At 43.4% G+C, this 20,265-nt stretch overlaps 1 protein-coding gene across 17 annotated transcripts in view; it reads left to right on the forward strand.

Annotated features, from left to right (window-relative positions):
* Positions 1-20,265, forward strand: part of Rgs6 (regulator of G protein signaling 6) — a 509,370-nt gene that overhangs the window by 20,614 nt on the left and 468,491 nt on the right. For 9 of the 17 annotated variants that reach the window (XM_060387808.1, XM_021653740.2, XM_021653749.2 and 6 more), the window contains exon 2: positions 5,640-5,812. In XM_060387808.1, coding sequence (XP_060243791.1) covers positions 5,660-5,812 — 153 coding nt within the window. In that variant the 5' untranslated portion in view covers positions 5,640-5,659. Of the gene's footprint in view, positions 1-5,637; positions 5,813-20,265 lie in introns of those variants that run through there. The other 8 variants (XM_060387814.1, XM_060387809.1, XM_060387813.1 and 5 more) reach the window with 4 other exon arrangements.

Below are 20,265 nucleotides of genomic sequence, written 5' to 3' on the forward strand. Positions count from 1 at the left end.
ATGAAGGGAACATGGATTAGTTGAGTAAACGATTTATCATCATCATCATTGTGAACGTAAAACTGTGGGTTTATGCGCTATGCATTCTTTGTAGGTTATTTCATTAGAGATCAAGATAGATAGGTTGGAAAAACACTGGATTTTGGAGTCAGTCCTGGGCTGGGATTTCTAGTCCCTGGTCACGTTGGGCAAGTTCCCTTTGTTATGTCCTCAAGCCTCAACTTACTCATCCATAAGTGAGATTAATGCCATTCACTTATTTCAGAAGCTTGCTGAGCTGCCAAGGGGAATCTAATGGGCAGACGTGGCTGAGAAGCACTGTGATACAGATGACTAAATACATCATTCACCATCATTCAGCACTTCAGTGACCTTCAATGACAGATCTAGTCCCCTAGGAACATTGGGTTTTTTTTGCTGTGAAGTTGAATTTCTGCCTCAATACAGAGCCATATGAAAGAGCTTCCTTAGCATGCTTGCTTGACCTGGGGTGAGGTGAGGGACCAGGTGAGTGGATCTAGGCCAGTGATTTCCAAACCCAGCTGTGAGTCCAAATCTCCCTTGGGGCTTTGAGATAAGTCTCCAGGGACTGCCCTCAGCCCGCTGGATCAGACTTTCTAGGGCATGGGAACCAAGAATGTGCTTGCTTAGTGGTTCTCAACCTCCCTAGTGCTGCAACCCTTTAAAAACAGTTCCTCATGTTTTGGTGACCCTCAACCATAAAATTGTTTTTGTTGCTGTTTCATAAATGTAATTTTGCTACTGTTATGAATCATAATGTAAACGTCTGTGTTTCTATGGCATTAGGTAACCCCCGTGAAAGAGTCATTCTACCCCAAAGGGGTGGAGACTTACGGGTTGAGAACCAATGGTTTAGGTTCTCCACCAGGCTTTTCTGAGGCAGCCTTCTTTTGGGAAGCGCTGACATTCTAACTGAGGCTCTAGAATGACCAGGCAAGTTATATCCCAGGAAGACACCTGGCAGAGCTACCAATGTTAGCCTTCAGGAGTTGAATGCTATCCCCGTGCTTTAAGATTTTGGGTCCATGCCTCCAAACTGGGGAGCTGCTCTGTGGCTGAGCCTGTGAGCCTTGGGTGGAGAAGAAATGTCAAGTTGGCAGACGGCGGCGTTCACAGAGAGAGCTCTTTGTTCTTAGCACTGCCGTTTTCCAGCCTTCCTCTTGAGCTTCCTGCCCACTCGGTCACGTTAGAGCTGCCTAAACAAACTTGTACTATGGAGCCAGCACACGGCTTGTCGTTTTCTTCCCTCCAGAGGTGTTTAACACTGATCATTGTTTTCTGTAAAAGCCATTGGTTTTTAAGGAAGGGGCGGAGGCAGGCAATACGTTAATGTAATATGAAGGAGAAGAGAAACCATCAATAGGGGCTTTGGTTCAGCGGCGTGAGTACTCAGCCACCTTCACAGCCAGGACTTGACTGCCTTTTAGTTGACACGTCCCTGGGCTGGGGGTTTGGTGGCTGGGCACTGAGAATGGCGGGCCTGATGCTCAAGGCTTTGTGTGACATTGTCTCCTGACTGGGGATGCCCTCTTTTTAGTGCTGCACTCCATCACCTGTGGGAGTGCTTATTTTCCAGATGTTGGTTCTGGATGCAGTCATACTACGGAGCTGGTGTGGTGGGGTTTTCCTCCATTCTGATAGATGAGACTGGGGGATTTACCTGGATAAACCCTAGCTTAGAACATGACAATAGTCTCTCTCTCTTTCTTCCTCTCCCCCCTCCCTCCCTCTCCCCCTCTGTGTATGTATATGTTCGTCTCAGTCTCCCTCTGTATGTATGTGTGGGTATACATGTGTGCACACACATGTTGAGGCTGTAGGACATCCCCAGGGGTCAGTTCTCAGGCACCATCCAGCCACTGTGTTATTTTCAGATAGTCTCTCCCGCACCAATCAGTCCCAGAGATATATACGTGTGTCCGCCCTTCCAGGCACTAGAGTTACAGTCATAGGTCACCATGCTTGGCTTTTATGCATGGGTTGTGGGTTATAAACTCAGGTCCTCCTGCTTGCAAAACAAGTAACTTATCAATTGAGACATCTCCCCGGTTCACAACAGCTTCTCCAGTCATCTCATATGGCTTTGCCCTGCCCCTCGTCAGGAGCACCCTGTGTGGTATATTCTCTCTTTCAAGTAATGAGCTGGTTATCTGGAGGGATGTTCAAATGCCAGAGCCCAAAGCATAGGCTCAAGGGGGCCAGTGCTGAGAGCAGACTCCAGGCCAACTCTCCAAACTCTTCTCTTTCCAAGTTCTTCCTTCCTACTTGGCTGAGCAGCATGTGTGCGAGGGTGTGTGTGTGTGTGTGTGTGTGTGTGTGTGTGTGTGTTTTCTGGACCCCAGGCTTTGCTTGCTTCAGATGGGCTGGAATGAAACCAACAGGCCCTTCTGTAACTGCAAGTTACAAAGGCAATTTAAGTTTAGACTGAATCCAATCCTGGTCCAATCCTGACTTTCAAAAGGTCCTCTGGTCAGCGTGTATCACCAGCACCCAATTGTTCTGTTAGTCCTCTGTCACATCCTGCCCTCTCCCCCCACCCCCACCCCCGTTCCTTCTCACCTAGACTGTTTGCAAGAGCTAGATTCCTAGTTTCAAACTGGCTCATATCAGGAAGCCCTGTGGGAAATTTTCATGTGAGATTCCACACATGGGTCCTGATACAATGAACACTTTTTTTTTTTTCTTTTAAATGGGACTTCTCTCAGAAGTCCAGACTGATTTTGAACTGGCTGTGTAGCCCAGGCTGGCCTCAATCTTATGCTTCCTCTGCCTCTGCCTCCTAGTGCTGGATTATAGATGTGTCCTATTGTGCCTGGCTTTTGGCAGTGCTAGGCCTGCATTTTCCAGACATGGAATCTTGTCAGATGCATATCAGCTTTATCATTCATTTAAAAATATGTGGGCACCTACAGAGCCAGATCCTATTTCAGGGATCTAGCAGATAACTCGGGCTGGCCAGCCTTGCCTGCTAGGTGAGCTCTAGGCCAGTGAAGACCCATCTCAGAAAAAGGGGCGTGACACCGGTGTCCTAGTCTTTACATGTGTGTGCACACACGTGCACCATACTAGCCCTCCCAGACACCCTAGCTTTCCCATCCATATCATTCCATCCTCTTCACTGCAAAGAAACATTGTATTCATATGGTAGGGAACGAGGGCCTAGTTTCCCTGTTCCCTCAATATTGTCATCACTGAGCCCAGTGATAAAGTCCTGCCCATCCAGCTTCCCATCCAGCTCTGGTTTGACCTTTGTTGACATAGGAACCAGCAGGTAGTTATCTTACTATTTTAGAACTGATTCATTCACAGAATGGAAAAAAAAATCAGACATCTTGTCTTAGTTTCCAAACTAGTTGATAAGAGTCACCCAAAATAGAAGCTTTTCTTGTGAGTACTAGACCTACTGAGGTTTTACCTTCTACTCCACCTTCACTCAGCAGCTTTGAGGCCCATCCGAGCTCTCGGAGACACTTCTGCGGTGGTGTCGGGGGAGGGCCCGGACAAACCCCCAAGATGGAGAAGTTAGTTTCCAGGTCATTACCGACTTGCCAACACTCTTAACAGCCCATTCGAGGTGGAAAAGAACAGGCTCATTAAAGTGAAAGGGCTTGTTTTAAAAGAAAGCATTGCAACCCCCCTCCCCCCCTGGGCTCCATGTCTGTGCATAAATGAGGACACACAGGTTCGATATTTCTCCTGCCCCGTCACATTCTGTATTAAAGTAGAGGAGCAGCAGGTAGGTGTTCCGAAACAAAGCCATACGTTCGCTTTAAAAGTCACTGATTAGAATAATAACCTGGGTTTCCCTGAGGCACGCTATTTATAGCAATCACGCCAAGACCCAGAGTGATCATCTGCAGTCTTTCAGTTTTAAAATGCGTTCTAAGTCAAACAATGTAGAGTAAGCCTCCACTCCGCGTTGGGTATTTTGGGCAATAACATCCTTGCATAAATTACTGATCGCTGTTTCTTCCAGATTCTCCACCCTAATTTGTTTTTATAGAATGACCTTTGGTACCAGTGTAGTTTATGGGAAGATGTTTCCCAAGTTCTTCTCTTGAACCGGATGGCCTTTTAAAGTATGGTATTTATCCAAGTTTCTTTGATGAAAAGCCCCGTGAAATTTGTGCAGATAGCCCTGGCAGGCCCGTAGATTAGCGATAACATTTAGAAAGAACCTCTCTGGCTTTGCACTGTACTTTCCCATTCAGCCTGTCTGGGGCTCACCTGCCAGAGAATTCACCCTTCGGTGGGGGCGGAAAGTGAAGAAACGTCCCGTGGCTCTGAGAAGGGAACCCGGTACGTTATCAGCGTGCCGAGCTCACACAGCAAGTGCGCTGTCACACCAAGAATGGAACTCATCTCGTTACTCCCAAGTTTTCTACGCATGTCATTATCTTACCATTGTTTTTGCAGGTTTTCTCCAAAAGGTTGAATTAAACACATTGGCTTTTTTTTTCTTAATTCACGTGAAATTCATGTAACATAAAATTACTCATCCTCCAATGCAGAGTTTAGCAGCATTTAGCAGTTCTTGGTAATCTATAGACCTCATCTTTCTCTAGCTTCAGAATATTTTCATCATCCTCAAAGGAGACCCTGTGTTTGCCAGATGACCACCCCATTCCTATTTCCATAGTGCTGGCAGCCATTAATGCTTTCTGTCTCAGTGGATCTGCTTATTCTGGGTACTTTATATAAATGGAGTCATGCAATACATGATTTTTTTTTCTGACAAGCTGCTTTCATATAGCAGATTTCTTTTTTTATAGCTCATTCACACAGTAGCATAAATTGGAGTTTCATTCCTTTTTTATGGATGAGTAATATTCCACTTATGCCTTGGTGGACGTGAGGGTTCTTCCTACTTACTGGTTAGTATGACAGAGACTGCTGTGCATATTTTAGGACTGGTATTTGAATATTTGTTTTCAGTCTTGGAGTACATACATAGATGTGGAATTGCTAGGTCACATGCAAGTTCTGAATTTAATATTTGAAGATCACTAAACTGTTTCTGCTGGGGCTCTACCATTTGGTATCCCTGTCAATCATCTAGAGGGTTCTTGTTTACCCATGTCACTGTCAATGCTCGTTGTTGTTTTGCTTTTGTTTCTCTGTTCGGTGTGTCCCTGGCTGTCCTGGAACTTGCTCTGTAGACTAGACAGGCCTAGAACTCTGAGATCTGCTTACTGAGTGCTAGGACTAAAGGTGTGTGCCACCAACACCTGGCTAAGACTTGTTATTGAATTCTTATTTATTAGTATGATTGGAGCGACTATAAAGTAACTTTTTGGGATCTTGATTTGTATTTCTGCAACTAAATATCCATATATTACTGTGTAGGAATTAAGCAGAGTGTTTGTTAAGGCAAAATCGGCATCAAAATGATTAAATTCATCTGTTGCCAGGAGATTAAAATTAGCATATGTTCTACCCTAGAGTATGTGGCTCTGGAAAGGACTTTGTGCTTTGAGGCTAGGGACTGTCCAGTATATCTGGCAAAAGACACTTGTTATTTGTCTTTCAATGTTTCCTCTCTCTCTTTCTTCTTCTTCTTTTTATTTTTTTAAAACAAGTTCATTCTTGACTTAATGGTCTATTTATTTATTTTGCAGTGTGAGAGAAGATACGCAGGATGGCTCAGGGATCCGGGGACCAGAGAGCAGTGGGGATTGCTGATCCAGAAGAGAGTTCTCCCAACATGATTGTCTACTGCAAAGTAAGATGCCCAGGGAGCCACTGGGCATGCTGCCTCTGTGTGTCTGTTCTCGGTGAGGGCAGACTGATGGTGAGAGATGGATGCTGTCTGCCTGAAGTGCTTTAAGGACAGAGGAGGTTTTTTTTTTCCTCTCGTTGTTTAGTTCTGAAGTTCAAGGAAACATTTTACATCATTTAGTTTTGTGTAAACCCCCAGATTGCCTAAGCAATGCAACTGGGAGCGTCTGTCCCTTCAGTGGCCTTCGAAGTGCCATGCAGATGGAATCAAAACGAAAGGTCTTTGAACTCCCAGTATGTGGTCTAGGTGCTGGTGGGAGCTGCAGAGGTGCGGCCTCTCTGTGCTTAAAGGTGGTAGGAGACATAAAAGACCCGTAACACCTGAAATAGAGTCTGTTAATTTGCAGAATAGGTGCAAGGAAAGTGTTCTCTGTCATCAAAGGAAGAAGCTAATTCTCCCAGCTTCGGGTCGGGGAGTCCTTGTGGAGGAGTAGTTTCAAAGGACCCGGCTTTAAAGGATTTGCAGGATTGTCACATGAGAAAAGCGAAGGGGAAGGACCCACCGGGTAATGAGATCTGTTCAGCAAAGGCACTGAACTGGGGACACTAAACAGCCATGGGATCCGATCGTAAATGGCAAGAGCAAAAGGAGATAAGATTGGGGTCAGATATGTGGATGCAGCCAGATTGTAGAACTATTGGATTATGTGTAGTTTAATCAAGGAAAAACATTCTGTACTGAGAGTTGTAAAATCGATCTGTCTGGAGTTTAGGGTTTTTCCACGGTGAGCCAAAAGGTAACACGGTGAGGGGCACAGATGCCCTGAAAGTATTTCTACATCTGTGAGAAGGGTGAGGAGGATGCTTTTCTGGCCAGAGAAATGCCCTTCAGAATGGAGAGGGGCCGGGAGGAGGGAGTAAAATCTGAATTATGAAAAGCTTGAAAACTGAGGGAGTGTGGATTGAGAGGTGTGTGGAGGGTCAGAGATGAGTAGGTTGTGGACCTTGGGTGCTGGGAAGATGTGGCTGCTGCCAATTCTAATGGGGACATTTAGAAAGACGGTAAAGCCCATAAGCTTATCTTTATATGTGTCAAATATATGCATGTTTATGAAAATTTAAGCTAACAAGTGTTATATATTAATAAGGAAACGGGTTAACTGTTTATTTATTTCACTAAATACTTGAATTGTCTGCTGGGAACTATGCCAGCTGTCACACTGTATTTGGTCTGTGTTAATCAAAGGGGCAGTGTCTCAATAGACATTCCTGTATAATCAATATGGTGGCGTGTGTGTGTGTGTGTGTGTGTTTGAAAACACAACTCTTAACTTACTCTTTCTTTGGGTTAGAATCCTGTAATTCTTTGTTCCTCAAGAGAATGGTGAGAGAGGCTACCTCCAAGAAAGATGTCTATTGAATTATAATAAATAATAAATATAGCATGCACTAATGGAACCAGCAGTTGAATGAAACACAAAGAAAAGCACAGAGGTGATTGTTGAAACCTCCTCCCCCAGTGGCAGGAAGACACAGGGTAAGGAGAGCAGGGACATGGCTTTGGAGATGGGCTTGGGCTATAAATCCACCCTACAGGGAGGAAATTGTTGTGAAAATTCATTTCAGTGCAGTGAAACATCTTTTGTCTGCCTTGGTTTCTACTGTGATCCATGATAAGTATTTATTTCTCCTGACTCTGTAGGTCTTACAGGGACAGTGACGCTTGGAGAAAGCTTGAAGTATAAGATCTGTAAATGTTCATGTTGTTAGTAAATTGAGCAAAGTCAGTCGATGCAGCGAGTTTTCTTTTTGAGACAGAAGAAAAGAATACAAAGGTTATTGAAAGGATTATTATTAAAAAAACTTATTTATTTTTATTTTGTATGTATGACTGTTTGCCAGAATGTATGTATATATCACCCATATGTGTGTGGTGCCCAAGGAGGCCAGAAGAGGGCATCAGATTCTCTGAGCTAGAGAATTTCAGACAGTTGTGACCCACCATGTGGGTGCTGGGACTCAAACTCAGGTCCTCTGGAAGGGCAGCCGGTGTTCATAACCACTGAGCCATCTATCTCTCCAGCCTCAACCTACAGTTTATTAATGGTCAACAAGAAACGTGAAACGAGGACAGAAAGGAATACCTTTCTGTTAAAATGATACATTGAAGGTAGGAAATTTTCTATAGGTTTGTGGTAAGTTTGACTTTTTCCTTTGTGTGTGGGAGCAGGGACCTCTTTTGTTTGAAGTTCCTTAGAGCAATGGCGACTAGGAAGAGTGCCTTGCTGTGAGGAGTATTTACTTGTTCACGTAGGGCACAGTATTGAGGCTCTAAGAGACTCACCTGGGTTTGTTTGGTCTGTTACGAAGGAAGAATGTGTGTTGCCCAGGGAGAACGCCCACCTGGAAGCACGTTAAGCTTACATGAGTTTGACCTCCTGAAACCCTGGCTGCGCTTGACCCTTACCGCAATCCCACAGCATTCTGCTTCCAATGCTGTGAGCTGCTGCTTGGCTACACCCAAGAACTTGGCAATTGGGGCATGTTGTCAGTAAAGGGCAAATCTAGGAACTAGGGTTAATTCTCACAATTTTCCATAGAACTCCTTTTGTGGGATCTTTTTTCTCCCCAAGGTTATAGCCATATCATACACCCACACCTTCGCTCAGGCGTCCACAACAAGACATTTTGTTTTTGTTCTCTCTTTGGTTGATGCTCTTGACATGGACACTCTCGGTGTGAGACTTTTGCTTGGATGGCTTTTGTATTGATCCGTATGCCAGCCGAGAGACAGAGGCTCAGGGTGAGCATCTGAGTAATAGATGAGGTGAGGACATTCACAATGTGATGTGACTTTCCATTTCCTTACTTTTATTTGACACACAATAATCGAGCAAATGTGTCTTACTTTTGGGTATGTGTCCATGGCTCAGCCATTAGTATATCCTCTGACTCAGGCATTTATTATTTCTGTTCATGGAAACAGTCAAAGCCCTCCATCCCAGCTCTTTGGAACAAACGGGACATTTCTGCTAACTTGGTTGCTGTGACTTTCAGACACTGTTTAGAATGGTCCTGACACAGGGGCCAGCCCACACCTTTCAGAACACACTTCATTTTCTTTTCACATTTCCATGTCATTAACTGTGGGAAGTCGTGCGTCCCCCGAGGCATGATTTATTTATCGACTTGGACCGACTTTCTAATTTGGTTTCTTCATCTTTCATATTCACATTTGGATCAGAGGTGCGTATGAAAAATGTATCGGTTGCATTAAAGATCTATTTAAAAGAAAACCTTAATCATTCATTAAGACACCCACAGCTTCTTAATATCTCCAAGCCCTTAGGGTTCTGGGTCACTGAACTGCCCGATGTAGTGATGATCTCAGACCTAGCTGTCTATCAAATTGTCTAGAGCTCCTTATAAAAATACGAGTCCTCAAAGTGTGTCCTTACCCAGGGATACTGCGCTTTAATAAGTCTAGGGTGGGTGCTTGAAATATGAGTTTGTAAAATGATCTCAGGAGAAGCTGGCTCTCAACTGAACCAGAAAAGTACCGACTCCGTGTTTGTTTTCCACCCTACCCCGCACCCCATCATTATGTAGTGTTTATATTATGTGTTGAAAAACCATGGGGAAATTAATGTTTACATTTGGTTTAAAATTTCTATTTACACCTATATGTTTTAAGTTTATGTGTTTGTGTGTGTGCGTATGTGTGTATGTATGTCTGTGCCTCAGGTGTGTCCTGCTGTGACGAAAAGCAGCTTGGGGAAGAAAGAATTTATTTTGCTTACTCTTCCACGTTATAGTCCATCATTGAAAGAAGTCAGGGTAGGAACTTAAACAGGGCAGAAACCTGGAGGCAGGAGCTGATGCAGAGGCTGTGGAGGGGTGCTGCTTATTGGCCTGCTCCTTATAGCTTGCTTTCATATAAAACCCAGGTCTATGAGCCCAGGTAGCCCCACCCATGAGGGGCTGGGCGCTCCCCACATCAATCACTAATTAAGAGAATGTCCCCCAGGCTTGCCTTAGCTTTATCTTATGGAGGCATTTTCTCAGTTGGGCTTCCCTCCTGTCAGATGTCTCTAAATTTTGTCAAGTTGACGTAAAAACTAGCTAGCACAGTGTGTGTGTGTGTGTGTGTGTGTGTGTGTGTATCACATGGACATGCACATGTAAGAGCGTGTGCACACATGACATGACACATATGTGGAAGCCAGAAGACAACTTGTGGGAGTTGGATCTCTCTTTTCACACTGTGGCTTCCTGGGATCACACTCAGACCTTCAGCATTGATAGCAAGTACTCCTATCTATTACGTCATCTTGCTGGCCCTTAAACTGGCTTATTGTTTGACTCAAAGGACTTTAATGGCAGTGACCTGTACATTTAGTAGCTCACAGCGTAACTTCATAGTATACGGCGCTCCATGGTCTCTGCATCAGCTCCTGCCTCCAGGTTCCTGCCCTGCTTGAGTTCCTGCTTCCTTTTCTTCTACGATGGGCTAAGATGTGAAAGTATAAGCCAAAGAAACCTTTTCCTCCCCAGCTTGCTTTTGGCCATGGTGTTTCATCACAGCAATGCGAATCCTAACTAGGACAGTATTCAACATCCTCAGATGGAAAAACCAATGTACCACAAGGCTGCAGAAGGCTTGCTTGTGCAGTGAGCTCATGAGTGTGTTCATAATTCCGGGGGTCCATCATGGTACCCAGCGGTGCTACCAGGCCCGCAGCCCCACATGAAGTCACCATGTTCTGGAGCTCAGTATCTGTCAGTTTATTTAATAGTAAATGTCAGGAGGCAGGTCTCCAGCTTCCATGCTCGCTTCAAGGATTTGACATGGCTCATGCTGAAGCCTCCTTCCATTTTGCGATGCTCATGTATCTCTGTAAAGAGGCTCTGAAATGTTTGTTCTTCTTATAATGAGGAGAGGAAGTAGCTTTCTGATTTTTCTCTGAGTGTTGTTAATAGACGAATGTCAAACTGGACACATAATTTGACTTGGTAGAACTCTATGTTCCTTCATAGTGGGTGGGCAGGGAAAATTGTGGCTCAGCAGGACCTTGTCTGAGGTCAGGAGGAAGTACAGTGTGGTGGAAGGTGCCACAGAGGTATGGAGATGCTGGCCCAGCTTTGGCTCTTATTGTGTGGGACCTTCATCTTTTTTTTTTTTTAACCCATTTTCTCAATTTATTATTGTTTCTCCTTTCTTTCCCAACTACAGAATACTTTTTAACTACAAAATAATATACCCAATGTTCATGTAAGATATAAAGAAAAAAATGTCAATTCTATACATTGATACTTGCCTTATAAATAACATCATTTAGGCTTCATTTTTCTCTATTGTCAAGTAAGAGAATTAGTCTATAATGTGCAAATATGTTTTTATAATGTTTTCAAAGTTGAACTCTATAAATTTTGATTTCAAAATATAACACTCAATACCAAAACTGTATGCACATTTAAAGGCCTTCCTAACCTTTCTGGGGATATTTTATATGGCCATAGATAAACTTAAAGTAGATTGAGATTAAACAAAATTTTGTCAGGTGTCAGGAAAAATTATTAGTAATAATTTAACATTAGTAGACATTAGATGTGTTCTTGGCCAGCCCTTGATGGTATAGAATGTGAGAGTTGAAGAAAGGATCAGGAGTTCAAGGCTATCCTTGGCTACATAGCAAGTTTAAGGCCAGCCAGGGCTACATAAGACCCTATCTCAAAATCAAACAAACAAAATCCAAATTAAAAAAAAAAAAACTTTTTTGGCAAATTGCTTCTTTGGGCTTGCTGTGACACTTATGACATTTGTATAATTATTTCTAATTATAATTGCATGCTTTAGAAATAGCAGGAATGGTTTTACAGTAGCAACAATGTCAGTACTGCAGAGTGTCGTGGATAAATTAGGGCTTCCAGGGGAAGAAGAAAGAGCCCACATGGCAGGGTGTTGGAAGATTGTGAAGCTTTGTCACTGATGGCTACTCTCCCTGTTAGTTTTTACTTATTGGGTCCTTTTCTGCTGGTGTGGTACCTGTGTGGCTGTGATACCCACGAGGCTGTGATACCCGTGTTGCTCTGATAGCCAGCTATGCTGCTGTGATACCCATGATGCTGTGATACCTTGCAGTCACATTTCCACGTCACCAAGGACACTAGAAGTCCTGGGGCAGAAGCTGGTTTAGGCACCCTTCCTGAGAGTAAGCACGCTGCTGCTATTTCAGTCTCATAGGTGGTGATGGTATACACCAAGAAGGGCAAATCCAGCTTGGAAGAGGCAGAGCTTTGGAGGAACCTAGGAGCAGGATATTATCTTGAAGCTCAGAGAAGGCTGTGGCAGAAGCAGGCTAGCTAAGAGGCTGCAAACTCTCAAGTCCTGTTAATGAAGCCATGATGATATCGGAAACCGTTTGAACAGCAGATGTACATTGATCTTCATTTTTGGACCAGACACTGTCCGATGCTGGAAATGCAGAAGGAAGGCAGAGCACTGAATAAGCCCACGAGCCAATGTGGCAGGGGTGTGTGTGTGTGGGGTGTTGAGAGCTAAGGCAGGGGAATGGGTGACTAGGCAGTTCTGTGCTGGTACAGATAAGCCAAGGAATAGAGAGGGAGAGGCAAGGGGAGAGGGATTGCATTATATAGTCCATAGCAGATAAAAGACACCCGGAGGCCTCAGTACATTTCTTCATTCCTGAAACATGAACAGGAATTAAGTTGCTGTAAAGGAGGGGGTGACTGAGGAGACTAAAGGACGATCACACAGCACGTTATTGCACTCTAAAACCTTCAAGAGGCTCTTTTTGTGGATCTATGTTGCTGCAGTGAAGGCTTGAGACATAAAGCCAGATCCTAAAATATCTAATGTGTTATCTTGGGAGGTTGATGTTGTACAGGTGTCGTCCTTTTGTGCTCCCGCACCAACGTTCTGTGCTTCTGCACGCTGTTCTCTGTAGCCACAACCCCAACACATAAATAAACAATTTCATACCCTCCACTTACCGTTTAGTAGCTTTCTTCACTGAGGGAGGAGAAGGAAGAGGAAGAGGAAGAAAGAGGAGGAGGAGGAAGAGGAGGAGAAGAGAACCTACAAAGTTAACCTAGCCAAACATTTAAAGTCAGTTAAGTCAGAATATTTAAAATGAATGAAGTTTTGGTCCTGAACTAAGAAGTTTGGTTTTTTTATTTTTTATTCTTTTCTTTTTCTACATTAAATAAAACCTCCAATGACTAACTTCAGAGAGTGTTTGGGGTAACTTGCTTAATTGTTCAGACTGCAATTCAAGACTGCTTTCATTCTGTTTTTTTGAATTTACTTTTTATTGCCTTAGGGGGGAAAGAGCCTTTCAGTTTTCTTTCCCTCCCTGGAGTAGGCTTGCTAGGACAGCAACCTCCCATAAAATTTTCTTGGTTGGCAGGAGAGAGGCACACGGGCAAGTCCCAGACCCATGGTGTCTTCATTGGCATCCACAGATGAAAGAGATGGGTTTCAATGTTGGAGGAGGCAGCTCAGTGTGGGATAATAGGATGTGTTGCCACGGGTAGAAATTTCTAATTTGAGAAGCTTTCAATGTGCTCAAGCCTCCATTTCATCTTTTCATTTCCCCCTCCTTATTTCACTTCAAACAGCCTGAGATTTTGCTTTCTGGCTGACAGTTTATCTTACCATTGACAGTCCTTTGCGGTATTCTTACACGATGGAGCACTTGAATGGCTGTCAATCCTCTGTTGGTACAGTTTTGAACAAGGAGAGTTTAAAGTGAATAGGTATGTGTGAGAGGGAAATAAATGTTTAAAATCATGTGGATAGAAGAGGAGGATTCTTTTAAAAAGACCATTAGCGTGCCAGCGGGGTCAAAACAGAAAATGGACAAAGATTTTGGTGAGTGATGGACAAAGTTTTTGATGAGTGATGGACAAAAGCTTTTGATGAGTGAGCGCTGTAAATTCTAGACATGTATTCTGGGGAGAGGATGGAAAACGCATGCACAGATGTAAACCGTCATCCCAGCCCACCAGGAATACCGGCAAGTCTGGGAAGTGACAGCCACAGACCAGAAAGAGATCAGAAACTCACTGAAAAGAAATGGTTAAATCATAGCCGTGGGTCCAGGAGTCCTATTTGGATGAGGCCACCGCAGGATTTCCGTGCTGGCAGAAGCTAATCCTTGCCTTGAAAGGATGGTGTCTACTGATCTTCTAGGATAGGATCAGGGTGCACGTTCTGATTTTGAAGATCTTAAAAAGGCTTTTCCATATGGGCTTTAATGTGTTTATTGAATGTTATGATTATGTGAATTTTCTCAGACGTCTTTTGAGTTCTTCTTTCATTTTTCCACATGGTTCTTCTATACAGCTTATATTGTCTCTCTCTTTGCTGAAGAATTAACCACCTTTCGGGTTTCTTTAGGACAGTCTGATGGTGATAAATCCTCTCAGGTTTTGTTTGTCTGAGATCCGTTTGTTTCATCTTCAGGACTGGAGGCTGTTCTAGGTTCTAGACTGGCAGCTGTTTGTATCCATACCTTGGCCACTGTCATGGTCCTGTGGCTCCCATCATTTCTGTTGGCAGGTAGCTGTTAGTCGTTGCTCCTCTTCTGAGGGTAATCTGTTTTTCCCCAAATTTGGTTGTTTTTAGGATTATTTTCACTTTTTTTTGTAGTTATATTTTAAATTGTGACTTTTTGTGTATGTGTGTGCATATGTGCTCCTGTGTGTGTGGACACACGTATGTATAGGTACACACGCACATGTGTTGGGGTTTGTGGGCATCTTTCTTGCTTGTTCATTTTCTTTACTGAAGCAGGATCTCTTGCTGAATGTGAAGCTTACTGATTTGGCTTGTCCAGCCCTCTTACCTCCTGCTTCTGAGTGTTGGGTGATATGTGGCTGCCATGCACGTGGTTCTATGCAGGTTCTGGGGATCTGAACTCTTGCCCTCATGTTTATGCTATAAGCTGTTTACCCACCGAGCCATCTTCCCAACCACGTGAGCCTTGCTCTTCATTTGCTCCTCTTAGGGCTAACGACACATGTTTTTATTTGGAGGTTTCTTGGCCAACAACTCTAAATACTGATTTCTCTTTTCTCTCTTCTTGGGACACTATTCATATGTTAATCCTTTTTTCCTCCCTTGGGTTTTAAATATTTTTTATAACATTCATTGCTGTATTTTTAATTAATTATTTTTTGTGAGTTTCAAACTAGGTATTTTTGTATCAAAAATTTAAATGCATTTTTATTTATTCTTTGAAATTTTATATAATGTATTTTGACTGTTCTTTCTCCTCCTCAGCTTCTCACAAATTCTTCCCCACCTCTCTGCCTGCTAACTTAATATTTTTTCTCTCGTAAAACACAACACAACACAACAAAACAAAACAAAAACACCCACAGAAAGCTTGCAGTCAGTCCAATTTGTGTTGCCTTCTGAGCACAGGAGAGGAGTTCACATACCCAGTGTCACTCCATTGAAGAAAACTGATTTTTCTCTGTCCCCCGAGGCTATCAACTGTGAAGGGCTTCTTGGCCAGAGATGGGGCTTTGTGCCCACTTCTCCTGCTCTGTGCTCAGATTTTGTCTGGCTTGAATGTGCGCAGGCCTTGTGTATGCTGTCATGGTCTCTGTGAGCTCACATGTGCGTTTAGTCTGCTGTGAGAACATTGCTTCCTCAAAAATATCCAACACAGTGGTTCTCAGCCTTCCTAAAGCTGTGACCCTTCATATAGTTCCTCATATTGTGCTGACCCCAACCATGAAATTATTTTGTCGCTGCTTCAATAACTGCATTTTTTGCTACTGTTTTGAATTGGAATGTAAATATCTGATATGCAGGATAGCTAATATGCAACCCTAAAGGGGTCGCAACCCACAGAGGAAGAGCCACTGTTCTGTAGGAACGTCAGTTTACTTCCAGAGAATTTAGTAGTGTGTCTGTGTGGTGTGGGGTGTGTATGTGTCTGTCTGTGTGTGGTGTGTGTATGTATCTGTATGTGTGTATGTTTATGTGTGTGTGTGTCTGTGTGTGGTGTGTGTGTGTGTATTTGTATGTATCTGTCTATGTTTATGTCTGTGTGTGTGTGTGTGTGTGTGTGTGTGTGTGTGTAGGCCAGAGATAGACAGTTTTAATAACAGGTGCCTTTTTCAGTCACTCTCCTTACTTGAGATAAGGGGTCTCACTGAGTTTGGGGTATACAGGCAGAATAGAGGGGCTGGTTGGGGAGCTCCAGAGATCCACTCCTTTCTGCACTTCCCAGCACTGGGTTACACACATCAGCTACTTTGCCTGCTTTTTCAAGTCATTGTGGGCATCCCAACTCAGGTCCTTATGCCTTTGTATCAAACAAACACTTAAGCCATCAAGACATATCCCCAGCCAAGATTGATTAAATCTAATATTCTAAAAATCAAATTAAAGTAGTTTCACTTCCATTCTTGCTAGGACTAGCATCTGTCTGGGTCACTTTTTGTAAGAAGTTCTCTATGTCCAGCTAAGCCCGGGGTGAAAACTTATGCCTCACCCTCTTGGTGGGCAGTGATCTGCTGTATTTCTTCCGGAAGCTCTTGGGACTGCAGGAAACGTTCAACTTCTCAGTGAAGCCTTTGGCTTAAGGAATTGCTAGTGCCTTTGCTTAGAAAAAGCATCCCTAGTCCCGAGCCTCACTTTCTTCTTAGCTTTCTTCTCCTTTCAGGCCACTGAAAAGAATAAGCTCTTCTTCTGTACCTCTCAACGCTTTTCAGAACATTGACTAAAGTATTCTTCAGTCCTCCCACTGCTCTCACTAGGAGGGTTATTTTGAAGCATCCAATGAGCTGTCATCTGGAGTAGAATCCCCGAATACTGGCTTGGAAAGAGCATGGATCTGTCTCCCATAGACCCGGTTGACTCTTACAATGTTTTAATATTTTTAAAAACATTTATTGTTTATTTTTGAGTTTAGTATGTAGCCAGTGAGGCTTTGAACTTACAGTCCTCCTGCCTTGTCACACTGATGCTAGGATTAAAGGCCTTTGGTGCTGTACATGGCTCTGAAAAGGAGCCTCAGAGAAGATATTATCTTAGAGGCTTACTCCTGTTGAGATGGTGGTGCTGGAGATGAAGTCAAGTGAGAGAAACCCTCGGAACATGGAGGATGAAGGACTGGCCTATGGAATCAAGGCTAACGGCCAAGATATGGGCCTTGGTGGCTTGAGATCCTCTTCTGGGTAAGCAGGAGGATGGGGACATGGAACATAATGTCACTAGAGTCACAGGAGCTTTCCCCACCTGTCTTTCTTGTGTAAAAGTCTACCTTGTGGTATGAGTGATGTCTTCAGGAAAACAATTTTAGTATGAAATGAACCCGAGGAGACGTATTGTATTACCTGGGAGAAGTTGTACTTGGCTGCAGGTGGTCTAGAACATGTTCAGGAGGTAGCTCATGCCTGTCCATCGTCCTATGTGACGTTTAGAAGTTTCTGTATCTGCATTTAGGGTGCTGTAAACAGTTCCCACACACACTGTGGCTCAAGACAGCAGAACTCTATCCACTATTGTGGAGAGTAGAAATCTGAGATCAAAGTGTGGCAGGGATGTGTTTCCTGTGAGGGTCGGAGGTCAGAGTCTTTGGCTGCCTCTTCCTGCATCTTTGTGGTCACTGGAAATCCTTGGCATTCTTCAGTTTGCAGGCTCCTTCCTTGACCCGCCTTTACCTCTATCCCACATGACCTTCTCCTGCTGTGCTTAGCTCTGTGTCTATACCCAACCTCTTTAAGAAGGGGCTATTACTGAGTTTAGTCCTCACACTCCAAACCCAGTATGACTCTACCTTAGCTAATTATATTCAAAAGGACCCCATTTTAAAATTAGGTCACATAAATCAAGTGTATTAACAGTGTATTCCTTGGACTCTAGCTTCTGGCAAAGTCTTGCCTGGGGACAAGGAGGTACCCCAGAACTCAGTCCTTGTCCTAGACAAGCCTGCCAGCCCAGAGTAGACGAGGATTAGAAAACATGGTAATTGTTCATGGACCACTTTTCTCATGCTGGGCTCTGTGGTGGGTGCTGTGCTCATACCAAAGCATGGAATCACCAGAAGAACTTGTTGGCAAGACAGATGAGGAAACCAAGGGCTAGGGAGTAACAAGTGGGGCTGAGTGTGATACCAGGATGGAAAACCATGTTTGCTTTATTCTGAAGCTTGTAGTTTTGGAGAAGAAATTGGAGTCTGTAAAATTAAAAAAAAAATCTTGAGACTATTTGCATGAATTACAAGAGAATTAACACTAACCATGCTACTCACAGAAGAGGACCCCAGAAGAAAAACAACTGGAATTGCATCCTTAAGAAAGGGATTCTGGGTCATGCGGCCATGTGGGGAAATATGCAGAATATTTACCATAGTGTGTTTGTGATCTAGATGCTCAGTGGCTATGATAAGGTTCTGTTTCCTGTAACACATTTCTGAAAATGTGGTCAATCAAAAATGTACGTAATATACTGAACTCACCAAATCAACACCAAACTCAGCCACACAGCTCACTGTAGAGTACCAGTGGTTTCCTCTGTCCATCATGCAATGGATGGAGGTATGGCTCACTGCCATCGCAAGCCTCGTACACAGAAATACCCTGTCACATGGGAGGCCAGGAGAAGGTCAAAAATTGAAGTATGGTTTTTATTGTACATGTGTGTCTCTTTTGCGCCATTGAACCACCAACCAGTCTTAAATCATTAAGTTGAGTACTTCCTGCCCTACATACAGAAGATATATGTGATGCAACTGTCACCTCACTCTTCATATGAGGACCCGAAACAAGGAAACTTAAAATGCTTTTATTCTCAAACTCACATGGTGAGAGGTATCAGGAGAGCCAAGTTCCTTAACAACTGGTTTTATTTCTTCCTTCCTTTTTTTTTTTTTTAAATCTATTCTATTTTAAAAGATCCAAATACAAAAGAATCAAAGCCCAGAGAGAAAAAAAGAAAGATTCACATATGTCTTATGTCTACTATGCAAATGTGACTGAAGTTAACATTTTGGCCTATATTCTCCTAGTTTGGGATTTGTGTTACGGGTGTCTATAATAAGCAGGAGGGTAATTGCATGTGTGGATCTGTATGCTTCTCTCTTCTCTGTCACCCAGATATTAAACTATAGCACGAAGTGTCTGTCATCATCAGTTTTAAAGTTGTAATATTTGACAAAGTAGATAATATGAAAATTAGGGCTGGAGAGATGGCTCAGCCGTTAAAGACTAGACTCACAGCTAAAAAATACAACACAAAAATTATTTATTGTTTATTCTGTAGGACCTCATGTATTTGGGGCTGGGGTTAAACTCCCTATATAGCTGAGATGGCCTTGAACTTTTGGTCTTCGTGCCTTTACCTCTCTAGTGCTAGTATTAAAGGCATATGCTGCCATGCTTGGTTTATATGGTGCTGGAATTCAAAACAAAAGTTTCTACAAACTGAGCTGCATCCTGAGCTCCTGTCGCGTAATTTAGTTAATTTCTTGTTTATTATTAGTACTGAAGCTTAGCCTTCTTAGGTCAAAAGCCATGACTTGTGTCACACGTGACTCCTGCTGTCTGTTATTTTCTGCAAGGTCAGTATTGGCTCTACAAACATAGACTGACTTCCCCAGAACGCAGGAAACGTTCTCTGTCACTGATCACAGAACAGCAGTGAGGGGTTTCCTAAGATCAAGGACCCGTTTCCTTCCTTTGCTTTTTGCCTTCTAAACCATGTTCCCATCCTGTGGTCTGATGAGCCCTACAGCAGCACCCCACTTCCCCTGAGAGCTTTGTGGATGCCAAGGTATCCAGAAAATTTTCATCTTGGAGCCTGTCCAAGCCATTTGCTATTTTATCCTCTATTTGTTTTTCTTAAGCAGCTAACTAAATAAGAATACCATCTCGACCGTGTTCCACTCCCCGCAGCATTCTCCCTGCCTGCACACCCCCCTCTGCCTACAATTTAACCATGGGGTGGCTTCTTATATTTTAAAGCTAAATACAAAAGCACAGTTCTGAGACCTCGCCAAGTTCTGCAGCCAAGTTTGAAGAATAAAACTTTAAAACAGCTCTTCTGTCACATACTTGAGAGGGGAGGCAGGCTTTGCTATAAATAAAGATACATTCCATTTCTATCTCGTCCCTTGCAGTCCTCTTGGGTAAGGCTTTTTGTGTATGACTACAGTGTTCTCTGGCTGCCCACTCACCCTTTCAACTTTCCATTTTATGCCTCGTTTTATTTCCATGCTTGATCGTCTTGGAGTTTAGAGACCTTGTGTGACAGAGGAGGAGATGGTCCCTGTCCTCAGGGTTGGGTGTAAGAAGATCCAGTCATTGACTTAGAAACCAAGCTTCCTCTTCACCCCTAACATTTTTCGGCAGCCACATTATATACCAGCGTCTGCTGGCTGCTGTAACAAATTACCTCCGATCCAGTGGCTTAAAACAAAACAAATGTATTCCTTCATAGTCCTGCGGGGTCGGAGGTCTGAAGGGATTTAGCAGTGCTAGGCATTC

The sequence above is a fragment of the Meriones unguiculatus genome, chromosome 7 (assembly GCF_030254825.1).
Source record: "Meriones unguiculatus strain TT.TT164.6M chromosome 7, Bangor_MerUng_6.1, whole genome shotgun sequence".
Taxonomy (NCBI): domain Eukaryota; kingdom Metazoa; phylum Chordata; class Mammalia; order Rodentia; family Muridae; genus Meriones; species Meriones unguiculatus.